Source organism: Fukomys damarensis, unplaced genomic scaffold (genome assembly GCF_012274545.1).
Source record: "Fukomys damarensis isolate Sample0158 unplaced genomic scaffold, DMR_v1.0_HiC HiC_scaffold_33, whole genome shotgun sequence".
NCBI lineage: Eukaryota > Metazoa > Chordata > Mammalia > Rodentia > Bathyergidae > Fukomys > Fukomys damarensis.
The window spans coordinates 25728235-25751450 of record NW_022900945.1 but is presented as its reverse complement, the minus strand read 5'-3'; the positions used below and the strand labels follow the sequence as shown (position 1 = coordinate 25751450).

At 35.5% G+C, this 23216-nt stretch overlaps 1 protein-coding gene across 7 annotated transcripts in view; it reads left to right on the top strand.

The window, feature by feature from the left end:
• The window catches only part of Evi5 (ecotropic viral integration site 5), a 216369-nt gene that overhangs the window by 162560 nt on the left and 30593 nt on the right, over window positions 1-23216 (top strand). For all 7 annotated transcript variants that reach the window (XM_010644910.2, XM_010644913.3, XM_010644909.3 and 4 more), the window contains one exon: window positions 9511-9606. In XM_010644910.2, the coding sequence (XP_010643212.1) occupies window positions 9511-9606 (96 nt within the window). The remainder of the gene's footprint in view (window positions 1-9510; window positions 9607-23216) is intronic.

Genomic DNA, 23216 nt, shown 5'->3' with positions numbered 1-23216 from the left:
TTTTTAGTAAGATGAGATCCCAGTTGTTGATTCTTTCTGCTAGTTCCCGTGCTACTGAGGATTTGTTCATAAAGTCTTTTCCTATACCAATGTCTTCCAGAGTTCTGCCTAACTTACTTTCCAGCAAGTTTAATGTTTCTGTTTTAATATTTAGATCTTTAATCCATTTGGATTTTAATTTAGTGCATGGCGAAAGATAAGGGTCCAATTTTAATCTGTGACAGGTTGATATCCAGTTTTTCCAACACCATTTATTAAAGAGGCTATCTTTCCTCCACTGAGGATGGTGAGCTCCTTTGTCGAAGATGAGGTAGCTGAGTATGGGTATGGCTTCTTATTCTGGACATTATGCTATAGATTGGGCATCTCTAATCTGAAAATTTCAAAATATGGAAGTTTTAAATCTTACAACATTACAACACCTCATGTGACAGACTGCAGTCAAATACAGATGCACTAAAAATACTGCATAAATTTATTTTCAGCCTATGTGAATGAGAAATACGTAAAACATAAACATTTGTTTACACTTCAGTTCCATCTCCAATATGTCTCAGTGTGTTTATGCAAATATTCCAAAATACAAAAAAATCCTGAATTCCAAAGCACTTCTGGTTTTAATTTTTCAGAGAGAGGATACTTAATCTGTCTTGCTTTTAACTTAATGCTTTTAGTAAACTATAGAGAAAGTTATTTATTTATTTATTTATTTATTTATTTATTTATTTATTTATTTATTTATTTATTTATTTATTTATTTATGGTACCGGGCATCTAACTCGGGACCTTGTGCTTGTAAGGCAAGCAGCCAAACCACTGATCCACATCTCTGGCAAGAGAGTAATATTTATTGTTAAAAGGTAGAATCACTAAGACAACTTTGAAAGATAAACATCTTTTCATATAAGTAAATGAAGTACAATGTGGACCACTGTTTAGTTTTTAGCAGACAGTAAAAGATAAAGGAAATGAATTGTTTTGCATTGATAATCTTTTCCTCCCAGTATTTTATTATGAAAATTTTCAAACATACAGAATTTGAAAGAATTGTAAACATCAGTAAATCCACTACCCCATTCACTGCTAATATTTTGCTGTATTTACTTTTTGTGTTGCTTTATCAGATACTTGCTATTCTAACCATCTTAGTTTTATTATCCATTTCAAAGTAAATTACATTCAGTATTATACTTTACAGTTGTACACTTAAATTTGGGTATCACTGTTATTCTTTTTTTTTATTGTACAAAACTCTCTGCCTGAAGGTCTCTATATGAATCAGATTATAATAGACATCATATGATTTTGCTAGATTATTAAAAGATATATCCAAGAGTGCATGTGCATTATATCTTTTACAAATGTTACATTCTGCTCTCTTAATATAAAGTTTCATTTATAATGTATGAATTTAAGGTATTTCTTCCATAAAAGTTTTGTATTTTGTATACCAAAACTGCTGCTATATTGAGTCTCTTTTTCTTTAAGTTTGTTACTTACCAGTTAGTTTTACTTAGGAAACCAGCTAACTGGCAATCTGTTGTTATCAGCTAAACCAAAAGAAAACCTCAAGAAAATGCAGGTTTCTGGTAAATTTATTAGTGTAGCTGACATTTTCCTACCTCCTTATCAGAAACAAACATGTGGACACTTTGAAAATAGAAAGCGATAAAAATATGTGAGGAAAAAAATCTATAACATTAGATAATTGAATGAGCTGTCCCAAGTGAAATTAAATTGTTACTTACTTTATGGAGTATAATCATTCTTCAGTATGTTTTTGATACTGTAAATTTATACTCCGTTTTCATAGAGGATTGTAAAGGGCTTCAAATTAACATTTTATGTGAGAGTGTATTAGTAAAACATAAAAACCACAGACCTTTAGATAAAAGTCACTTATACATTTTAACTTATTAAACAGCATTTAGAACACCTGTCACCTTTTACTTTTAATTTAGATATATTAGCTATATTCTCGTAAGCAGACTACTGAATCAGAACACCCCAAAGCTTTCCAGCAGAGCTTTCTAGCGGGATCTCTGTCACGCTGGTATTCCGCTAATGTGTGACAAGTATGATGAGAGTCTTGTCCAATTGTCACTTCTAGAGCCAGAAGCTGCTTATCACCCTTCCTCTTTTATCAGCTTGCTCGGTATGCATTAAAAATTGTTACTCTTTTTCTCTGTCTTCACAGAGTAGCTTCATGGGTATCATAGTCTGGCTTTTTGGATATAAAAGTCTTGCAAGACCTGTCATATAGAGGTACAAGATCCCAATAATGAATGTAACTGTACTGTATACCTAAAATGTACCAATAAACTAAAAAACAAAACAAAACAAAACAAAAAACAACAAAAAGTCTTGCAGAAGACACCCAGCATTATGTTTTACAAAGTTAATTTAAATGTTGAAAGGGAAAACTGTACAGTTAGGCTAAAATGTATGGTTTTTCTTTTTGAAATTTTGACCTGTTCTCCTATGAAAAGAAGTCAGGGAGCTTTTTTTTGTGTTTGTCATAAAATCTAAGAAGCCTTCTTTGATTTTCACAAACATATTTCCGAGGCTTTTTTAAAAGTTAAAAACATTCCATTTTTTTTTAAATTGTAAAGTTTCTGAAGTGCCCTCTTGTTTGACAAATGCTGCCTTTCTTCCAAGAATTTGAAGTGCTATAACAAAGTTTTTGGGGCTTAATTCTGTTGGTACATTTAAAATATACAATACAAATGACATTCATCATTGGAAATTTGCACCTTTACATAATCCATCTTGGTTCTTTCTTTTCCCTATTCCCCTGCTCCCTTCAACCCCCCCACCCATCCTTAGCTACAAAGACTTTGTTTCCATTTTTTCTTTTTCTCATATTAATTCCATTCCCCTACTCTTCTACTTACCCTTCCTCTTTGCACCTCTTCTTTCTATTACACATTATCTGTTATACCTTTTAGTCCTTATTTACACTTTCACTTTCTCACACCAGAGAAACTATTCAGTATTTACATATATATGTCCTATGTATTCTACTTAAGAGTATCACCTCAAAAATGTGCATCCATTTAGCTATAAATGTCTCTAGTTTCTCATTGTTTATGGCTGAGTAGTACTCCATTTAATTTTTAAAATCCACAATTTTTTAATACAGTCTCCTATTGTTGGGCAATTGGGCTGCTTCCAAGTTTTAGCTATCATGAATTTTGCTGCTTTGGACATGGGTGCACATATATCACTGTGGTATGATTCTTTTAATTCTTTGGAGATGATACCCAGCAGGAGGATAGCTGGGTCAAATGGAATCTCCAATCCTAGTTCTTTGAGGTATCTCCATACTGATTTCCACAATGGCTGCACCAGTCTATACTCCCACCAGCAGTGGAGCAGTGTTCCTCTTTCCCCATCAGCATTTGTTATTGGTTGATTTCATGATAGCAAGCCATTCTTTCTGGTGTGAAGTGGAATTTCACTGTTGTTTTCATTTGCATCACTCAAATGGCCAGTGATGTTGAACATTTTCTCATATATTTATTTGCTGTTTCTACTTTGTCTGAGAAATGTTTATTCATTTCAGATACCCATTTCTGGATTGGATCTTTAAATTTTGGAGGTCTGGGTTTTTTTAGTTCTTTATATATTCTAGGTAGTAGACTTTTGTCTGAGAAATAGCTGGTGCAAAGTTTTTCCCACATTGTGTGTTTTCTTTTCATACTATTGGTCATTTCTCTTGCTGTGCAGAAACTTTTTAATAAGAGGTCCCACTTGTTGCTACTTCAGGTGCAACTGAGGTTTTGTTCATAAAATCTTTTCTTAACACCAGTATCTTCAAGAGTTCTATCTAGTCTCTCTTCCAGCATGTTTCATTTCAGATGTCCATTTTTTAATTAGGTCTTTATGTTTGGGGAGTCTAATTTTTTGAAGTTCTTTATATATTCTAGATAGTAGACCTTTGTCTGAGGAACAGCTGGTAAAAGTTTTTTCCCACATTGTGGCTTGTCTCTTAGCTCTGCTTGTGATTTCTCTGGCAGTGCAGAAACTTTTAAGATGGATCCCAGTTGTTTATTCTTTTTGCTAGTTCCCATGCTACTAAGGATATGTTCATAAAGTCTTTTCCTATGCCACTTTCTTCAAGAGTTATACCTAACTTCAGCAAGTTTGTTTCTGTTTTAATATTTACATCTTTGTTTTTGGGGTGTGTGTGTGTGTGTGTGTGTGTGTGTGCGCGCGCGCGTGTGTGTTTTGTACTGGGGATCGAACTCAGGTCATTGCACTTGCGAGACAGGTGGTGGAACCACTGAGCTAAATTCCCAGTCCAATACTTAGGTCTTTAATCCACTTTGATTTTAGTTTAGTGCATGGTGAGAGATATAGGTCTAGGTTTAATCTTTGGCAAGTTGAAGTCCAGCTTTTCCAACACCATTTATTAAAGAGGCTATCTTTCCTCCAGTGAGGGTGTTTGGCTCCTTTGTCAAAGATGAGGTGGCTATGTGTTTCTAGGGTTGTTTCTGCATCTTTTAATGTTCCACTGGTCCTCAGGTCTGTTTCTTTGCCAGTACCATGGTGTGTATATCACAGTGGCTTTGTAGTATAGTTTCAAGTTGGGGATTGTGATACCCTCTGCCTTGTCTTTATTGTCTAGAATTTCTTTTGCTATTCTAGATCTCTTCTTGTTCCAAATGAATTTTTGGATTGTTTTCTCAAGGTTGGTGAAGTATGCTGCTGGGATTTCAATTGGGATTGCATTGAATCTGTATAGAAGTTTCAGAAGTATGACCATTTTCACTATGTTGATTCTTCCTACCCAGGAGCAAGGGATGTCTTTCCATTGTCTTATATCCTCGTCAGTCTCTTTGTTAGAGTGCTGTAGTTTTTAGAGTAGAGGTCTTTGAGTTCTTTTGTTAGGTTGATTCCTAAGTATTTCAATATTTTGGATGTTATTGTGGCACGAATTGATTGCCCTATTTCTCTCTCAGTGAGTCTGTTTTTTGTGTAGGATTTTTGTGTGTTGTCCATAGTACAAGACATGATTAATAAATCTAGAGCAGGCACAGATTTTTAAAAAATACAGGAGCTGAGAAACATGATGGAATCCCAACATAGGAAACAAATGGAATCCATAAAACAGATAAAAACAGATTTCCAGGAGATTAAAAACTCCACTGAAAGTTTATGTAGCAGATCAAGCCAATGCAAGGACAGAATTTCAGATATAAAAGATAGATTGCAGTTATGACCAAGAAAAGAAAAATTTCTTAAAAATAGGAAGGGACCACACGAATCAATCCAGCAGCAGCTAGATGAAGACCGATTGGTTTCAAAGAAGAAACAGGAGAGAGTGCAGACAACATAAAAAAACTCTTCACAGAAGTAATGGCAGAAAACTTCCCAAATAGGGAAAAGAACCTGACATACAGATAAGTGAGGCCCATAGGACTCCAACTAGCCATGATCAAAAAAAAAAAAAAATTTACACATAGGCATATAATAGTTAAGATTCCAGAAACCCAGCAGAAGAACAAACTTTTACAAGCAGATAGAGAAAAGATATAAATCACATACAAAGGAAAGCCCATCTGAATCACAGAAGACTTCTCAACATAAATCTACAAGGCAAGAAGAGCATGGAGTGATACATTTCAAGCCCTAAAGGAAAACAAACTCCAACCCAGAATGATGTACCCTGCAAAACTATCTTTCCAAGTTGATGGAGAAATCAGATACTTTCATGACAAAGAGGACCTTAGGAACTTTATGAATACTAAACCAGCACTCCAAATATTTTAAACAATATCCTAGGAAAAGACAACTAGGATCACAACCCCAGGAAGCCCAGATGAATGAATCCATCAGGCATGACAGGAAATTAAATGAAAAGGGGGAAAATCCAACACAAACAGTAGTGACAAGGATAAGTCAGCACATATTTGTTATAACCATCAATATTAATGGTTTCATTCATCAATCAAAAGAAATAGACTGGCAGAATGGGTCAAGAAGCAAGATCCAATGATATGCTGCATGCAAGAAGCACAATGCAAAAAGAAACTCAATTGAAAGTTAAAGGGTGGAATATAATAACTCCATGAAGCAGAAAACCCCTAAAAACCAGGAGTAGCTATCCTGTTTGAAGATCAAGTGGATTTCAAACCAACACTGACTATATAGAGATAAAGAAGGATACTACATCCTTATAAAGGGAACAATCCAAGAGGAAGAGATGGCAGTCATAAATAGATATGCACCAAATACTAGTGCATCCAAGAAAGTTTTTAACTAGGAAAAAACAGGACCCTTCCCCCCGCTTTTTTGGGAGGGACTGAGGATCAAACTCAGGACCTTACACTTGCAAGGCAGGCAACAGCCCCACTAAGTTAAATCCCCGGCCCTAAGAAAGAGATCTTTTGACTCACCTGGTGGCTTTTTGTGAAACAGATTTAATGATATCCTATTTTGCCAGAATTTTTAAATTGCAGTTTGCCTGTAGAAAAGAATTCTACAGGGCCGGGGATTTAGCTCAGTGGTTGTGCTGCCTGCCTTGCAAGTGCAAGGACCCGAGTTCAATCCCCGGTACAAAAAAAAAAAAAAAGAAAAGAAAAGAATTCTACAGGGCCGGGGATTTAGCTCAGTGGTTGTGCTGCCTGCCTTGCAAGTGCAAGGACCCGAGTTCAATCCCCGGTACAAAAAAAAAAAAAAAGAAAAGAAAAGAATTCTACAGGGCCGGGGATTTAGCTCAGTGGTTGTGCTGCCTGCCTTGCAAGTGCAAGGACCCGAGTTCAATCCCCGGTACAAAAAAAAAAAAAAAGAAAAGAAAAGAATTCTACAGCCTTTCAAATTTAAGATCTTTTTTTTTTAAAAAAAATCATTTCCTTACATTAGAACTTACGTTGGGCTTCATTACCTTCTTTGTCCTGACACTTTTATGTTAGCCACATTTTCGTACTGGTGGATTTCACTTTTCATTGATTAGTCAAGGTAGTGAATATATGATGCCAAATTAGACAACAACAACAACAAAAAGGACAGCTGAATGTAATGTCCAGAGGAGTGATCCTCATCTAATTATCCACATGCACAGAAATTATTAAATCATTTTGCCATTGATGGTGAACATTTTAGAGCTTCAGTGATACAAATAGCCTGCTGCTATAGGCTTTGAGATTTAATTACTCTAGGGAATCAAAGGTGAGAAGGGCTCATAGATATTCAGTACAGTTTAGCTATTAATATGTACTTTGTTGTGAATGACAGAAATGCATATTCAAGCTAGTTTATACAATAAAAGGACTTTTTGTTATGATTCTGATTTACTTTCTCTGCTAGTCTGTTGGTTCTGCCTTACCTCTGGCCATTGGGTCATACTAAGATTTCTAACTGAAATTTCAAAAGAAATATTTATTTTTCCTTAAAAGCTTGTGGCTAAAAATTATAAGGTGTCTTATATATTTTTAAGAAGCCAGCGTATTTGGAGTATGGTAGTTGTTAAGATCTTTGCTTAGATGATTGTGTCTGAAATGTGTTTAAATATATAAGGAAGAAATTTAGAAGCTATAGTCATGCTTCTATATCTGTATAAATATTAGTTACACTGAACTAGTTCAGCAGGCAATATTCTAATAAAATGTTTTTGAGACAAGCTGACAAAAGAAAAATAACAAACAAAAGGAATTGTATAGGAATAACTTGAAAGGATTTCAGTATCAGACCAAGGGTAGTTCAGGATGCAACACAACAAAAATAGTTAATTCAGAAAAGCAATGTGGAATGGTGCCCTGACTCTGTGGGGTAGTATCCATTCTTGTTAGAACAGTTCCACTTATTTCTTCTTCCTGTCAAGATGTTAGGGGAAAGTATGTAGAAAAAAACCGGAAAGTGGACTTGAATGTAGTCATAAGTATAAACCAGATGTCCAAGGCCATTCTCACTATGATCTTAAAAGATTATAAGAAGAATCTCCACATTGAAATATGTTCTTCACTACAACAAACTAGTCTCAAGGCACATTTTAAAACCTACTTTTAAAATGCCTAAGCCAGACATAGTGGCACATACTTATAATTCCAGCATTCTGTGAGGCTGAAGCAGGAGAATCAAAAGTTTGAGCCCAGTCTGGCCAGTTTAGCCACTTGATAAGACCCTGTCTCAAAACACAAAAAATAAAAAATAAAATGGCTGGCAGTGTAGGTCAGTGTGAAGAACCTGGGTTCAATCTCTAGTACCCCCAAAATAAAGCAAAAATACATATATACACACTCTGTGTGTGTGTGTGTGTGTGTGTGTGTGTGTGTGGTGTGTATATATAGGGTCCACCAAAAAATTATATATCAGGAAAAGCAAAACATATAAATATTTTAATACTAAATTTAGTGAGACATCATGAGATTAATACAAGTTACCTTTCGCCTCTGCAGTTACAAGAGGTACTCAGAGTGGTGGCCATTAGCTTCCACATTTATTACAATGAAGTGCTAAGTATGTACACATATTTTGGTGAACTCTGTATACATACACTGAGGTTACTTTTCACAGAGAATTCAAAATTCTAAAATCTAATTTTGAATGATCTTCAAGAGTATTGTTGAAAGATATCAAAGTGCAGAACCGTTTATATAGACTGTAGTATGGGGATAAACAAATATCTGTATACTCTTGTGTTTAATTATATATGTACAAACCATCATGAGGAGACTACACTAAGAAACTATTCACAGTGGTTGGAAAGAAACAAGCTGTAAAAGTAAGTCCATACTCTTCTGGTATCAGGAGTTATTTTGCAGTTTCAGGATCAGAGCTTCTAAACATTTTTAAGCAGTGCATGCTTCAGAATTATAATTTGGAGATGTCACAAAGAATTCTGGTTTCACTCTTCAAAGTGTCTCTTATCTTGCTTTCAGGTAGTATAAGAAAAATCTTCCTAATCTATACCCCTAACAAAATGGTTCCACCACTCTTTGTAAAGTAATTCTTAGCATTAAGATCATCTTTTAATTAACTATATCTCAATTCCAAGTACACAGTTCTAAACTAATTACAGAGACTCAGAACTGTGCTCCCCTTTTTGAGTGGGTTTAGAGAATTTGTTCTTTTCTTTTCTCTCTTTCTCCCTTTCATGCAAAAGCAGTTCCCCAGGATAACTGCAAAAGTCTCATCAACTTCTTAACTAAACACTGAATCTCTATGGTTTGGGTAGAAAAACATCTCCCCACAAAATAACTAGATAAATGGCCTTGAAATCCTAGTGTAATTTTTCACCAGAGGACATGTTTTATAATTCATTTCTAAGATTTCTCAAAAGGTGCATTTTGTAAATTGAATGAGTTGTAATCTTCCATCAAGGAATACTCAGTTTAATTCACTCTTTTTTTAAATTCACTCTTCTTTTCAAAGATAGCTGAATTTTGATCAAATTCATTCTTGAAACTAATTAAAAGGTATGTGTTTATGCTGTCCTGTATCTTGAAACATTTGAGTATATACTGTGAAAATGTCCTTGTTTTTGCTTTGTTTCATTATATTATATAGAAAGAAGAAGGAAAGCTTCAAGGACAGCTTAGCAAGTCTGATTCTAACCAGTACATTAGGGAACTGAAAGATCAGATAGCAGAGCTGAATCATGAGGTAAGTGATAAATTTTGATCTTCACATATTTCTTCCTTCCTTCCTCTGTATTTAACAACACTTTATTATGTGTTATAAGACTGAGTCTTTCATACTAAATTTTATCTATAAATTCTTAACTGAATATAACATTTCAGAAGATTGTCTTCTTTTTAGAAGGCTCCTTCTATTCTAATATTAAGATTCACTTCCTTAGGCCATAATTATGACCTAAAATGATAGATTAATATTTTCATGGCAAATATTTTTTTATTATAGTTTGAAAACTCTGGATAGTTTTCCTGTGTATTCAATTAAACTAAATTTTGTCATGTATATAGAATAGATTTGTGGTACTTACTGTTGTGGGTAGAGGGAAGTCTTTTTCTCTTGCCTTCTTTTCCTTCTCATGGTGGTATTACTGTGATTGCAAAAAGGATACTTGCCTAATATCAGTTAACAGATTTCTTAGTATTTGGATGCTTTTTAAACTGGCATTACCTAAACTCTGTGAGATTCAATCCATAAAATTGTCAGAATTTTACCAAGTATTATGCAAATTTTAATTATTTGAATTAATGTGTTTTGATTAGGATGGTACTTTTATTAATGTGTCTCTTGGCCAATTTCTTTGTTCTTTATTATTTTCTACTGATAAATATCTAGCAATATGAATGAAAAAGTATGTTTCTCATTTTGAATTATTTATGAGATAATGTTCCTTCACAGTAATGAGGTATAAAAGTAATATAAACTTGTTTAAAAAAAGAAAAAAGGAAAGAAACTCCTTTTGGTCACTAAATGAAGTTAAACCTCAAAGGAAAAAGTTTAGACATTATCCTCCTGGTATTACACTGTTCAGTTAAGTCTGAGTGTTTTTGGGTAATACCTCGTGGAGGTAACTCAGAGTAAATTCCAATTGAAGAAGAAACAAAACATAAAATAAATCTTATATGTAGTTCAGTTTATTTTCAGATATTAAGGATCACTCATGTAAATACTAATTTTTAGCCATGTTAAAAAAATTTTGAGTTTAGAATTTTATGTATAATCTATACCTATTTGTGTGCATTTTTATGTTTTTACCTAAGCTGTGTATAAAAGAACAAGTTACAAATAAGGATTTGTAAGGATTTCTGGAAATCCTTATTCTTTTGAAAACCCTAGTAATTATTCTTGTGTTCAAAAGTTGTTCTCAGCCAAACATAGTAGCTTACACCTTTAATTTCAGCAACTCAGAAACCTGAGCCAGGAGGTTGACAAGTTCAAGGCCAGTCTGTAAAGTTTACTAAGTGAGATCTTGTCTCAAAATAAAAGTTAAAAGGTCTGGTAGTTTAGTGGTAGTGCACTGGCCTAGAGGTGTTGCATTCATCCTGGAGCACTCCCACCCCTCCAAAAAGTGTTCTCAAAAGTAACTGACTAAAATAAAGCAAGCTACCATTTAAATTTTTGAGGTCTAATGTTAGGAAGTTTTAATGTTGCTAAAAGAATTGTATCTTGGTTGACTTTTTTTAACTAGGCAACGAATAAGTCAGTGGATATTTGTTTTGTTTGCCACGTGACAACTAAAAATATTTTCTTCATTAAAATTAGCAGAAAATAATTGACATGATGGGCCAGGTGTGGTGACATACACCTAAAATTCCAGCCCTCAGAGGCAGAAGCAGGAAGATCGCTTCAAGTTCAAGGCCGGCCGGGGCTACATAGTGAGACCCTGTCTCAAAAAACATAAAAAGAAAAGAAAAGAATTCACATGAATTATTTTGGATTTTAAAAATTTGTTTTGAATTTTTTTCAATGTGGGACTTTTGAAAGCAATTACTATGTACAAACATGAAAACTAATTAACAGGGTAAAATTTGCTACTGTGAAAGAGCCAGATCATACAGATTAAAGACTAGAACAGTTTGTGATGAGATGCTAATTTTGTAGTTAGGAGGAGCCAAAGTTCTGGGTTTAAGTAGGCCCCAGTCAGAAGCCATGGGAAAGAGCTAAGAGGAGTATAGTGCAGCTCTGTAACACACACATGAGGGTTCAGAGGTGAATGAAAATATGAGATTAGAAGTTTAGAGGAACCAGAGTCTACTGAAGGATTAATGTAACAAGTAGCAGAAAGTAAGAATAGACTGAGTAGAATCATACTGGGTGAATCTTGAAAGTTAAAGGAGATTGAATTTACAAGGTACTTATATAACTATTAAGGGTATATAGTTGGGAATTATTTTTCCTTGTTTCCTGAGGATATTTTAAAGTTTTATCACTAAAGAGAACATAAATGACAAGTGAAAAAATTTTTAAACCAGGATACTGGTTGTAGTAAACTTATTGCTATTATAATTACTATTACATTGTCAGATCAGCTTTTTTAAGGGGGTTAAATACAGTGTCACCTTTTTATTCCATTATTTTCATACTTTGATAGAGCCTGTCAAAATTTTTAAAAACAATCACAATCCTTCTAATCTCAATTTATCCTTTGTCCATATGTTAGAATTTGGCAGAATATTTGATTTTCAATATGAAAATTTACATGGAAATATAATACAGTATTTTATTTGAACATGTGACTACTAATACTTTTTTAGCTGTGTTTTGTACTTCTCTAAATGTTTTTTTGTTTTGTTTTATTTTTTGTACCGGGGATTGAATTTAGATCCTTGCGCTTGTGAGGCAGGTGCCCGAACCACTGAGCTAATCGGGCCGCATGTACTTCTCTAAATGTTTAAGGAAATGTTGACAGAAACTTTGTAGATTCTTAAAGATACAACAGTGTTGCACATTTCAACAACAAGCCACACCCTCAGCATAGTCAGCTGTATGAAGTACTGGAGACTAAGTGGTCAGACACAACACACTTCATGTTATTACTGACCCTGAGATGCACATGGATGTGGAAACCGGCATGCACCTCACCTCTTTTCAAGCATTATACAAGCAATAAATGGTTGGGCCAAGATCAAATCTAGATTGCCCTGTTCTTTTAGAACAGAAAAATTGTCTCATCTGTGTCTAAAATCTTAGGGGATGACAATACAAAGTATTTTAATTGTTGTTTTCCTTGACACATAAATTTGCATACATTCCATAAGGACATTCTACAATTGATGTAGCCACAAGAACTCTCTCCCTGGTCGCATTGAAAATGAGATTTAGCTTTACATCTTGCTGTACACTGTGATCTATCCTAGTGCCTTCTTACTCAAAGCCCTGCACTTCTTCATTACCCAACTGGCTTTTCTTCTAATTCTACCTACTTCCCATGACAATTTTAAAATCTGGAGTGTGCTGAATTTTGTCAAAACCTTTACAGAAGCCATTGTATGAAAACTCTTGCTTCCCTAGACCCAGCAAGAGTGGAGGCTACCCTACTTCCTACCTCTTGTCTCCAGAGGAAAGAACCAGGTTCTTCAGTTCAACCCACCTATCTTTTCGGCTATCATCAGAGTACCTACTGTATACTAGGCCCTGGATCTAGAACTAAAAGATTGAAGCACAACTCTCAAGGGCCTCAAGATCTATAGTAGAAATAGGTATGTGAATAAACTGAAAAGAAGAGTAGTATAGTAGCTATAATTTATTGTTCTGTGCCAGATACAGTACTGTTATATTTCTGTTATGTATTTCTTTAATCTTTGCAACGGTCCTTTGAAAGAAAGTAGCATCATTGTCGTTCATAGTTTAAATGTGATAAAACTTAGGTTCCTAGGGTATTAAATGGCTCCCCACAGTCATACTCCAGTCAAGGGCTGAGGTAGGATTTTGTTTTGTGTGTTGTTGTTGTTTTAGTTCAGGCTATATGATTCCCAGTCCATGTACTGCAAACCCAACCACAATATGCTATACAGCCTCTTTGGAAATACAAGTCTAAGATTCTAACAATATCTGGACTGGGTTTTAAGAGCTGAGGATTTAGCTCAGTGGCACTGTGCCTGTCTTGCAAGCACAAGGTCTTGAGTTCAATCCCCAGTACCACCAAAAAAAAAAAAAAAAAAAAAATCTTAAAAAATGAAAAGAAGTTTTTCAGGCAAATTGTGCATTTGGAGCATTAAGTCAGTAACATGAAACAAAATTATAGGTTCCAGGAATTAATAAGCCACCTACCTTTGCAGTGTAGTACTATCTTCTTACAGCTGCTGCTCATTAAAAACACATAAATTGTACATGTGGTAAAGGGAGATTAAAAAAAGTAAATGTTCTGGTTTAGAATCCAGCTTGGGAAATTAATCTTATGATTCAACCAAATCTACCAGTTAACTAGACTTTTCTGGTCATTTGGAGCTTTATCATTCACAGTATTGTTTTATGGGAAAATGAATACTGACCAATTAATTTGAAAATGTTTTTAGACTACAGATAGTGTTTTCATTTATTTTTAATGGTAATGTGATAATTGTAGTACTGTGGATATTCTGGGAATAAATTTATTCCAGACAAAGGATAATTCACTTATTACTAAAAATTGAAGCTAGGCATGGTGGTACAAGCCTGTAATCTCAACATTCAGGAGGCTAAGGCAAGGGGAATGCTCAGAGTTTAGGCTAGCCTAGGCTGCATAGTGCGTTCAAGGCCATCCTGGTCTATGTAGCAAGATCCTGTCTCAAAACACAGAGAGGAGTAGGAGAAAGAAGGGAAAATAAAAATATTTCTCCATTGAACAGCTTTGCTGAATTTTATGTCTTTTTTTGGTTTTTTTTTTTTGGTACCAGGGATCGAACTTGGGTCCTTGCGCTTGGGAGGCAGGCCACCAAACCGCTGAGCTAAATCCCAAATTTTATGTCTTAATACAATAGTTTTATTGTGTTTTATGTCCTCACAATTGCATAAAAGTAGTTCTATTTCCATTTTCTTAGTAGCTTTTCTATCTAGACCACATTTTATTTTTCTCTCTAAAGTCCTATTTTATTCTATACAGAGTAAATTTTCTGTATTTCTAGTTTTCTGTGTGGTAGCTACTGAGCCAGGTGTGGATCCTTTAGATAATTATTTTAATCATAATTATCCTACAAGAATTATTTCGGGAGGCTGAGGCAGGAGGATCGCTGGGAGTTCGAGACCAGCCTGGACTACACAGTGAGTTCCAGATCAGTCTCAACTACATACTGATATCCTGTCTCAAAAAACCAAAAAAAAAAAAAAAAAAAAAAAAAAAAAAAAAAACACCCATTTGATAGGCTGAAAAAGACTAAATAGCTTACCTAAAGTCACATAATTAATAGGTGGCAGAAGCTGGTATTCAGGACCAGGACTTGTGGAAGATTATAATGCATGAATAGATGAAATGAAGGCAAATCTATATAAGTTTGTTTGCTGGTTGGTTTAGGCTTTTTGGGTCAAGGTCTCATTATACAGGCTGACTTGGAACTCATGGCAGTCCTCCTGCCTGCGCCCCTCAATTGCTGGGATTACAGGCATATACCACCATAACCAGTGAAAATCCATATATGTTTTATTTATTTATTTATTTATTTAGGTACTGGGGATCAAACTTGGGTCCTTGCACTTGTAAAGCAGGTGCTGGGACCACTGAGCTAAATCCCTGCCCTCTTTTTTAATTTTTAAAAAATACTGAATAGTTCCTCTGGTGTGAATAAAGTATAATAATACATAAGATCTGAATGATATAATGGACAATGTGAAATAGGAAGAAAGGGGCTGAAGGTGTAGGGAAAGTGGGACGGGTAGGGGAAAGTAATAAGGGAAAAGAAAAATATGAGAAAATGAAATGGAAATGAAGTGTTTGTAAAGGGGGAGGGAGGATGGTTGAAGGGAGGGCAGGGACAAGGGGAAAAAATGAGAACCAAGACCTGTCATGCAAAGGTACAAGATCCCAATAATGAATGTAACTGTACTGTATACCTAGAATGTACCAATAAACTCAATGAGGAAAAAAAAGAGAAAGAAACATAACCTTTAAGGCATTTTTATTATTTAATACCCTTCCTTGTTCCAGTTAGGATTGAGGAAATTTACAGATGTTACAAAATAGCAAAGTAAAATTTTGTAAGAACAACTGAGAAATATAATATGGAACCAGAAATAAGACCAATAAAAATTGCATGCCTATGTATCTCATGTAAGTGGGCCACATACTTGGCTGTAAGGTTTTCAGGGCCAATACAAAAGTGTGGTCATGTAAACATTTCAGAGCGTCTATATGTTAAAAATAGGCCAATTAGCCACAACTATTCTTGATAAGAGAACTAAACAGCAGCCAGCATGGTGGAACAAATGCACATCTGTACTCCCAGCTACTTGGGAGGTCGAGGCAGAAGAATTGCAAGTTCAAGACCAGCCTAGGCAACTTAGTAAGACACCCATCTCAAAATAAAAATGGCTGGCAGGGCTGGGGATTTAGCTAAATGATACTGTGCCTGCCTTGCAAGCACAAGATTCTGAGTTCCATCCCCGGTACTGGGGTGGTCAGGGGAAGAATATTAAATAAAAAGGTCTGGGGATGCACCTCATTGCTACAGCTTGCCCTGGGTTAAATCCCCAGTACTACCAAAAACAAAACAAAATCGAACAGATTTTCTCTATTGCTGAAGGAGACTTAGTTTGAGATTTCTGGTTTTTATTAACATTCTTTAATAGAATGGATTCATAATCATAAAAGTTTGAAAGCAAATTTTTAAAATATATTTTTGTTTAGAGGCGTAGAACACAAAAAAGTACTTGTGTTACAAGTTTGTTACAAGCTCAATAAATTATTGCAAACTGATCACATTCTGTGATAATCATAATTATCTAGAGAAACAGAGCCCATGTTATTCTCCCTACTGAATGGAAAATATGATCTTGACTTCTAGTATAAGAGATTAAGCTTTTGAACTTTTATATATAAATAACTTCTTGTAGTCTATATTTTGTCTTGCTTCTTTTGGTCAACATTGTAAGATTTTACTGTATCATTTTAAAATTCATCTGTAGGTTATTTTCATTGCTATATCGTTTCCTTTTTATAAATGTATCGTGGTTTATTATGTTGAAGAATAGTTGGATTCCAGTTTTGTCTGTTAAGAACATTGCTGTAACTAGTTACATATGTTTACACTTGCATGAGCAGTAAGGAAAGTTCCTTACTGTTCTGTGTCCTCATTGACATGTGGAATTATCAATCTTCCTGATTTTAGCCATTCTGTGACTAAGCCTCTTTATGGCTTTAATGTGTTATGGTTTCAATTTGTGTTTCCCTGATTACCAACATTGACTATTTTCCTCCAGCATCTAGAACCATGTTGGCACATCGTAGGTACTTCATGAAATTTTTTAATGAATAAATGATGTTTGTGACTTATACATATAGTAACATATAAGCTGAGATAGGAATGCTGCTAAGAAACTTCTTGATTTGCAAAATTCTGTAGAAAAAACAATCCAGACAGAAGAAACAACTAGCACGAAGACTCCTGGAGAAAACAAAAAGGGCTTTTTAAGAAAGCACACTAGTATAGAACATCTCCACCCGCTTCTCCTAGCAGCAGGACACCTTGTGGGCCATCACCTGGGGATTGAGGACCCAGGGCAGGAACTGAGCGGTAAGAAATGTAGCCCTGAACCACATGCCACTAGTAGGACTGGAAGATTCTCTTTTTGTATAGGTTACATTTTTGCTTTCAAAATAAAATTGAAAACTTCAAGTAAAAGAGAAAAAAAGATTTCTTCAGAATTTGTCACTATTTATTGAAGAATAGCAGATGTAAGAGATAATTTAAGGGTAGGAAAGAGCCAGACATGGTGGCACAGTCATCCCAGCACTATGGAGAGACTGAGGCAGGAGGATTGCCATGAGTTCTAGGCCATTCCGGACTACATAGTAAGTTCAAGACTGGCCTAAAATATATGACGAGACTCTGTCTCAAAAAGGGAGGAGAAATGCTGTGGTCTGTTACTGAACATTACTGAGATATCCTTTCCTAAGAAAGGAGAAATATAAGCTCCTCAGGACCCGGGTGGTAAAAAAAGAAAGGAGTGAGGGAGAGAGAGCGAGCGAGGAACTACTTCTCCTATAGTATGTTACAAACAGCGTACAAGTCAGGTAGATAAACCAGCTTTCATTCTAGAAAGTCATTTAATTGACTTTCAGTACTCAGTGTTCTGCCATCCTCTCTCTTGTTAGACAGTTTTTTAAGTTAAACATTATCAAGAATCTTCTTTTATTATTGCTATCACCTGAGTCAGTTAGCAATTTGACTAAATCTAAATAAAATCTTTACTGAACTTTGGCTTAGAAAATGTTTGTATGTAAGTTCAATTTTTTTTTTTTTTTTTTTTTTTTTTTTTGGTGGTACTGGGGATCCAACTTGGGCCCTCGTGCTTGCAAGGCAGGCAGCAGAACCACTGAGCCAAATCCCCAGCCCTAAGTTCAAATTTTTAAATTCTCATAATTTATCTATATGCACTTTAAATACCTACCAAAAAGTACTTTTAATGTCTTTTTTTTTTTCTCATTGAGTTTATTGGTACATTTGAGGTATACAGTACAGTTACATTCATTATTGGGATCTTGTACCTTTACATGACAGATCTTGGTTCTCATTTTTTCTCCATGTCCCTGCCCTCCCTTCTCCCCTCCTTCCCTCCCCCTTTACAAACACTTCATTTCCATTTCTTCATTTTCTCATATTTTTCCCCTCATATAGCTTTCCCCTATCCGTCCCACTTTCCCTACACCATTAGCCCCTTTCTCCCTATTTCACATTGTCCATTATAATGTCTTAAACATACTTAATATAAGTTTTAAGTTTTAATACCTCCTTTTATTAAAGTGAAATTTTTGCCAGACTTGATTGTACATGCTTATAATCCCAGAACTCAGAAATGTGAGGCAGGAGGATTGCCTTGAATTCAAGGCTAGTCTGAGCTACATAGTCACTTAAAGGCCAGCCAGAGAACTGCATAGTGAGTCTGTGTCTCAAAAACAAGAATTTTTGAAATAAGGAATTTAAGAATCAAGTTTTAGAATATTTCTTTGTATTCTTGAATTTTTTTCTTGCCTTTATATTTCCTAATTTAAAAGAAATTAAAAATTGAGCTTGAATTTTTTTATAAATGCTTTTTAAAGACTCATTGAAAATCGGTGTCCGTATTTAAGGCAGAAAAGAATGGAATATTTGATGGCAATTTTTCCCATTTTATTTCATACTGAATGACACTGTCTTTTCTAACTTCGTGCTTTCTCTGTACTGCCTATTTCTACCAGTCTTCATTTTCTTTTAGAGCTTACAAAGCTCTTAAGTATGTTACCTAGTTTCCAGAGTGGAACTCAAGAATAGAAGTGACATTCTTATGTACAAACTACATCAACAGCAGCTGTATATTTCTAGAGACAGAAATAAGAGTCAAAAACAGTGTTTTTATTTGTATTGATGGGTGCTGATGGTTGAATTTTCAAGAAAATGTTAATGTTAAGAAAAATGTCAATGTATGGAGTTGTCAACTTTCATGTGTGTTTTTATAGTAGAAAATGGTTTTCCCAGAATGGCAGCTTCTTACCAAAAAAATTCCTTTAAATGTGTTCTTTCTTTAATTAGAGCATTATAAAGTACCGTGCATGAGCTTCCGGGCCTCAGGGCACTGTCTTCACTGTCCAAAAGGTTCCATGTAAATAATGAGATCATATTTATAATCCTGTGAAAGGATTACAGGTGTAGGGCCCTTACACAGTCTGCACTAATTATAAATCTTATCACTCTTTTTGTTTCCTTACAGTGTTTGAAATTGAACTCAGGGCCTCACACATGGCTAAGCAAGTGTTCTACCCCTAATCCACATGCTGACCACATGTATATTTTAAAAACTCATTTTTTCCAGGCACAGTGATTTGTAACTTTAATCTGAGATGTTTAAGAGGTTGAGGAAGAAGGATCCCAAGTTTGAGGCCAACCTGGGCAACTTAAATATTTTCTTAGCTATCCGTCACTATAATGAAATGGCTGAGATGATAAACTTGAAAAGAGAGGAGGCTCACTTTGGGCTCACAGTTTTAGAGCTTCCAGTCCATGATTGATAGGCCTTGTTGCTTTTGCATATGTACCAAGTCAGCACATCATGGCAGCAACATATGGCGAGGTAAAACCTTTCAGCTCATGGCCAAGGAGTGAACAAGGGTGAACAGAGAGCCAGGGTTCCATGGCTCCTTCAGGAGCGCTCCCTTAATGCTAATAATCACCTCCCACTAGGTTCCATCTCATAAGTTCCACCACCTCCCAGTAGTGCCATCCTAGGGACCAAGATCCAAACTACAGCAATACAGAACACTGAAATTTAAGATTCATGTACTTTTTAAACTAGAAGTGTTCTTAAAATTTATCTCATTTTTTTATTTGATAAAGCTGAGGCCCCGAGAGTTTAGGAACTTACCCAGAGTTACACAGCTGCTTAGTAGATGAGAGGCAACTAATGCCTAGGCATTCTGGCTTCTAAGCTACATTCTGGCTTTAATCTTCACCCTGTTGTAACCCTGATGACCTACTTACCCGGCATGTATTATATGCAGTAGAAGTTTCATAAATAACCTGGGGGGATTATTTTAGGGTTTGTTTGTTTGTTTGTTTTTGTTTGTTTGAGACAGAGTCTCACTATATAGTTTAGGCTGGCCTTGAACTTACTGTGTAGCCCAAGCTGACCTTAAACTTAGGGTGATCCTCCTGCCTCAGCCTCCTGAGTGCTGAGATTACAGGTGTACATCACCATACCCAGCTCAAAATAGCCATTTAACTGGATGAAAAGAAATTATTTCTCTAAGATGAGTGCTCAATATCTAGTTATTAAAATTCCACTCTTACCTTACTTTGGGAGAGTGGCAGCACTGGGATTGAACCCAGGGCCTTCACACAGCTACATCCTCAGCCCTTTTTATTTTGTATTTTGAAATAGGGTCTTACTAGATTACCAAGGCTGGGCTTGAATTTGTGATCTTCCTGCCTCAGCCTCCCAGAGTGCTGGGCTTGCTGGAGTACACTACTATCCAATTAGCTTTACATTTTTTATCTTTGCTTCTGCAGCAGTGTCTGGGCTTCCATTCTGTCCACGACTGGAAATTTGTGTGATTTGACTCTCTAAGTGGCTCTTCTTTCTGCAGAGGGGGAGGGTTATGAAATGATGGCTTTTAAGGGCTGAATGACTTTCTGATCAGAGGTGATTTCTAGCCAAATTTACCATTTCAAGAAACATAAAACTAGTCAACCCAATTCGTATTAGCCTATTACTTAGGAAATATAAGTTTATTGAAGGATGTTAACAAAATTAGCTTAATTGCTCGGTATGTTCAGTATGAAGAGTTTATAATTTAACTGATGGCCAAACTTCTAGTAGTTTCTAATCTCCAAGAGTATGTATTTTTCCATTCAGTTCTTGCTTCTAAAAAGAATGTATAATATACTGCATTCAGGGAAAATCTATCATAAAAGAGTGTTTATCTAACTGGGCATGTTGGCACGCACTATAATCCCAACTACTTGGGAGGCTGAGGCAGGAAGATAAAAAGCTTGAGGCCATCATGGGCAACTCAAGGAGACTTAGTCTCAAAAACAGTGATAATAGGCACTGAGGGTGTGACTCAAAGGTAGCACTTGTCTAGCATGGGTTCAAAGCCTGGGTTCAATCCCCCGTATTGAAAAAAATTTTAAGGAGAGAAGGGCTCTATACAATTACATTCATCTGCTTATGTCGTTCCTGCCAGCTGGAGGGAGGGAAGGAAAGGGGGAGGGATTTTTAATGAAAATATGTGCTTCATATTCAAGGGAACAAGTTGCTTCATTACTTCATGAAGAAAAGACAGGTCTAGTGGGAGGGAGGTAAAGTGAGATTATTAAACCATTTAGAGAAAATCAAAACAAAAAATGAGAAGGGCTGGGGATTTAGCTCAGTGGTTCTGCCCCACCTGCCTTGCAAGCTCAAGGTCCCAAGTTCAATCCCCAGTATAAAAAAAGAAAAAAGAAAACAAAAAATGAGGGGGAGTAAAAAGTCTCTTTGGAATATTAATTAAGATAGGCTGTGCTTCCCAAAAGATTTATTAGTGTATTTCTAGGATAAAATCAGAGTGAACGGCCAACTGAGAGAATATAGAATCAACTTAAACTGTGGATTTGGTACTTAGAATTAAAGGATCAAATATTGCAGGGAACATATCTCTGGTCAAAGAACAGAACCAGGTGGAATTATAACGTCAGACATAGATGGTAAACTATGTTATATTACATGGGTTTTTTTCTGACATTGTTATCTAGGTGCCATGGGAAGTTTGTATACTATAGCTTTACTCTCAAAGAACTTCCAGTCTAATTTGGCAAAGAAAAGTGGAAAAGTTTATTTGATAAAGACTGTCTGGTTGCCACTGATAGTAAATAATTCAGAAATGGGAGTTAACACAGCACTTAATTGCATTTATTCTAATTAATAGTTATATTTCCCATGTTGCTCAGGGGCAAGCTGAATTATGGATTCCTTGATGCAAAGATTTTGTCTTTCTTGACTTTCTATTCCTTGGTCTCTTTTGAAAGTCCTGGCATGATAATAGGAGCTCATGGATTTAATCAGTTCTCTTAGTATTGAGATTACTCCAGATTTCAGTCCAAATGCTCTCAAGTTGGCTCCATTGTCGTCATCATTTCTTCTATGACCCCACTAATTTTGGAGTACTGGGTTTTCTGACACTTGATGGCAAGGGTGTTTTTTTTTGGGGGGGCTGTTTGAGACATGATCTCACTGTGTAAGTGAGGCTTGAACTCACTATGTAGCCCAGGCTGGCCTTGAACTCACACTGATCCTCCTGCCTCAGCCTCCTATGTTGTGGAATTACAGGTGTGCACGATCATACCCAGCTAAGAGGCACATTTTTAAATACTACTTTATATTATGTGAGAATAACTAGATTTGAAATGCATAGTAAAACAATGGTTAAAACATAGTAAAACGTTTATTAGTACTGGTAATTTCATTAAAAATGATTCCAGCAGTAACTTTACAACAATCAGGATGGAAACCTAAGTCTAAAGATACCAAGGAAAACTAGAAATTAAGATACCTCTTTGGTTATGAGAAATAAAAGTTAATGACAACCAGCACTTTTTCAATAAATGGAGCCAACTATGAAGCCTACAGTAATAGATTTTATAGTTAATAGTGGCAGTTTTTAAGCAGATTTAGTAGGGATGGAAGAAATTTTCAGCACTCCCACACTAGTTGCATACACTTAGATCACACACATGAATAAAATGAAATATAAATATCTAAAGCCACTTCACATATATAAACTTTAACATGATGATAGTATTAAATATAATCATCAACATTTAGCACAATTAAAAGAATGTTCTTGAAGGTTTCATTCAACATTTTATGGGGTGCTGAAATGAGCTGCAATTTTAAAATCTGGTAAACTTCCTCAGTTTCTCAGATTTTAAGGCTCAAGTGCTCATTTTTGTTTGTTACACATGTGAGGCAAGTTCTCTGCCACTGAGCTACATTCCCAGCCCAGGGTAAAACTCTCTTAGAAATCCTTAAATGCAAACTACTTCTTTGATGCTTAGATACAGTTTTGGACTGCATTCTTTTTAGGGTCTTTTAGGGATTTGTTTCAAACTCAGTTTGAATCTTTCAGTCTAATATTGTTTTGCAGTTATCAGGCTACC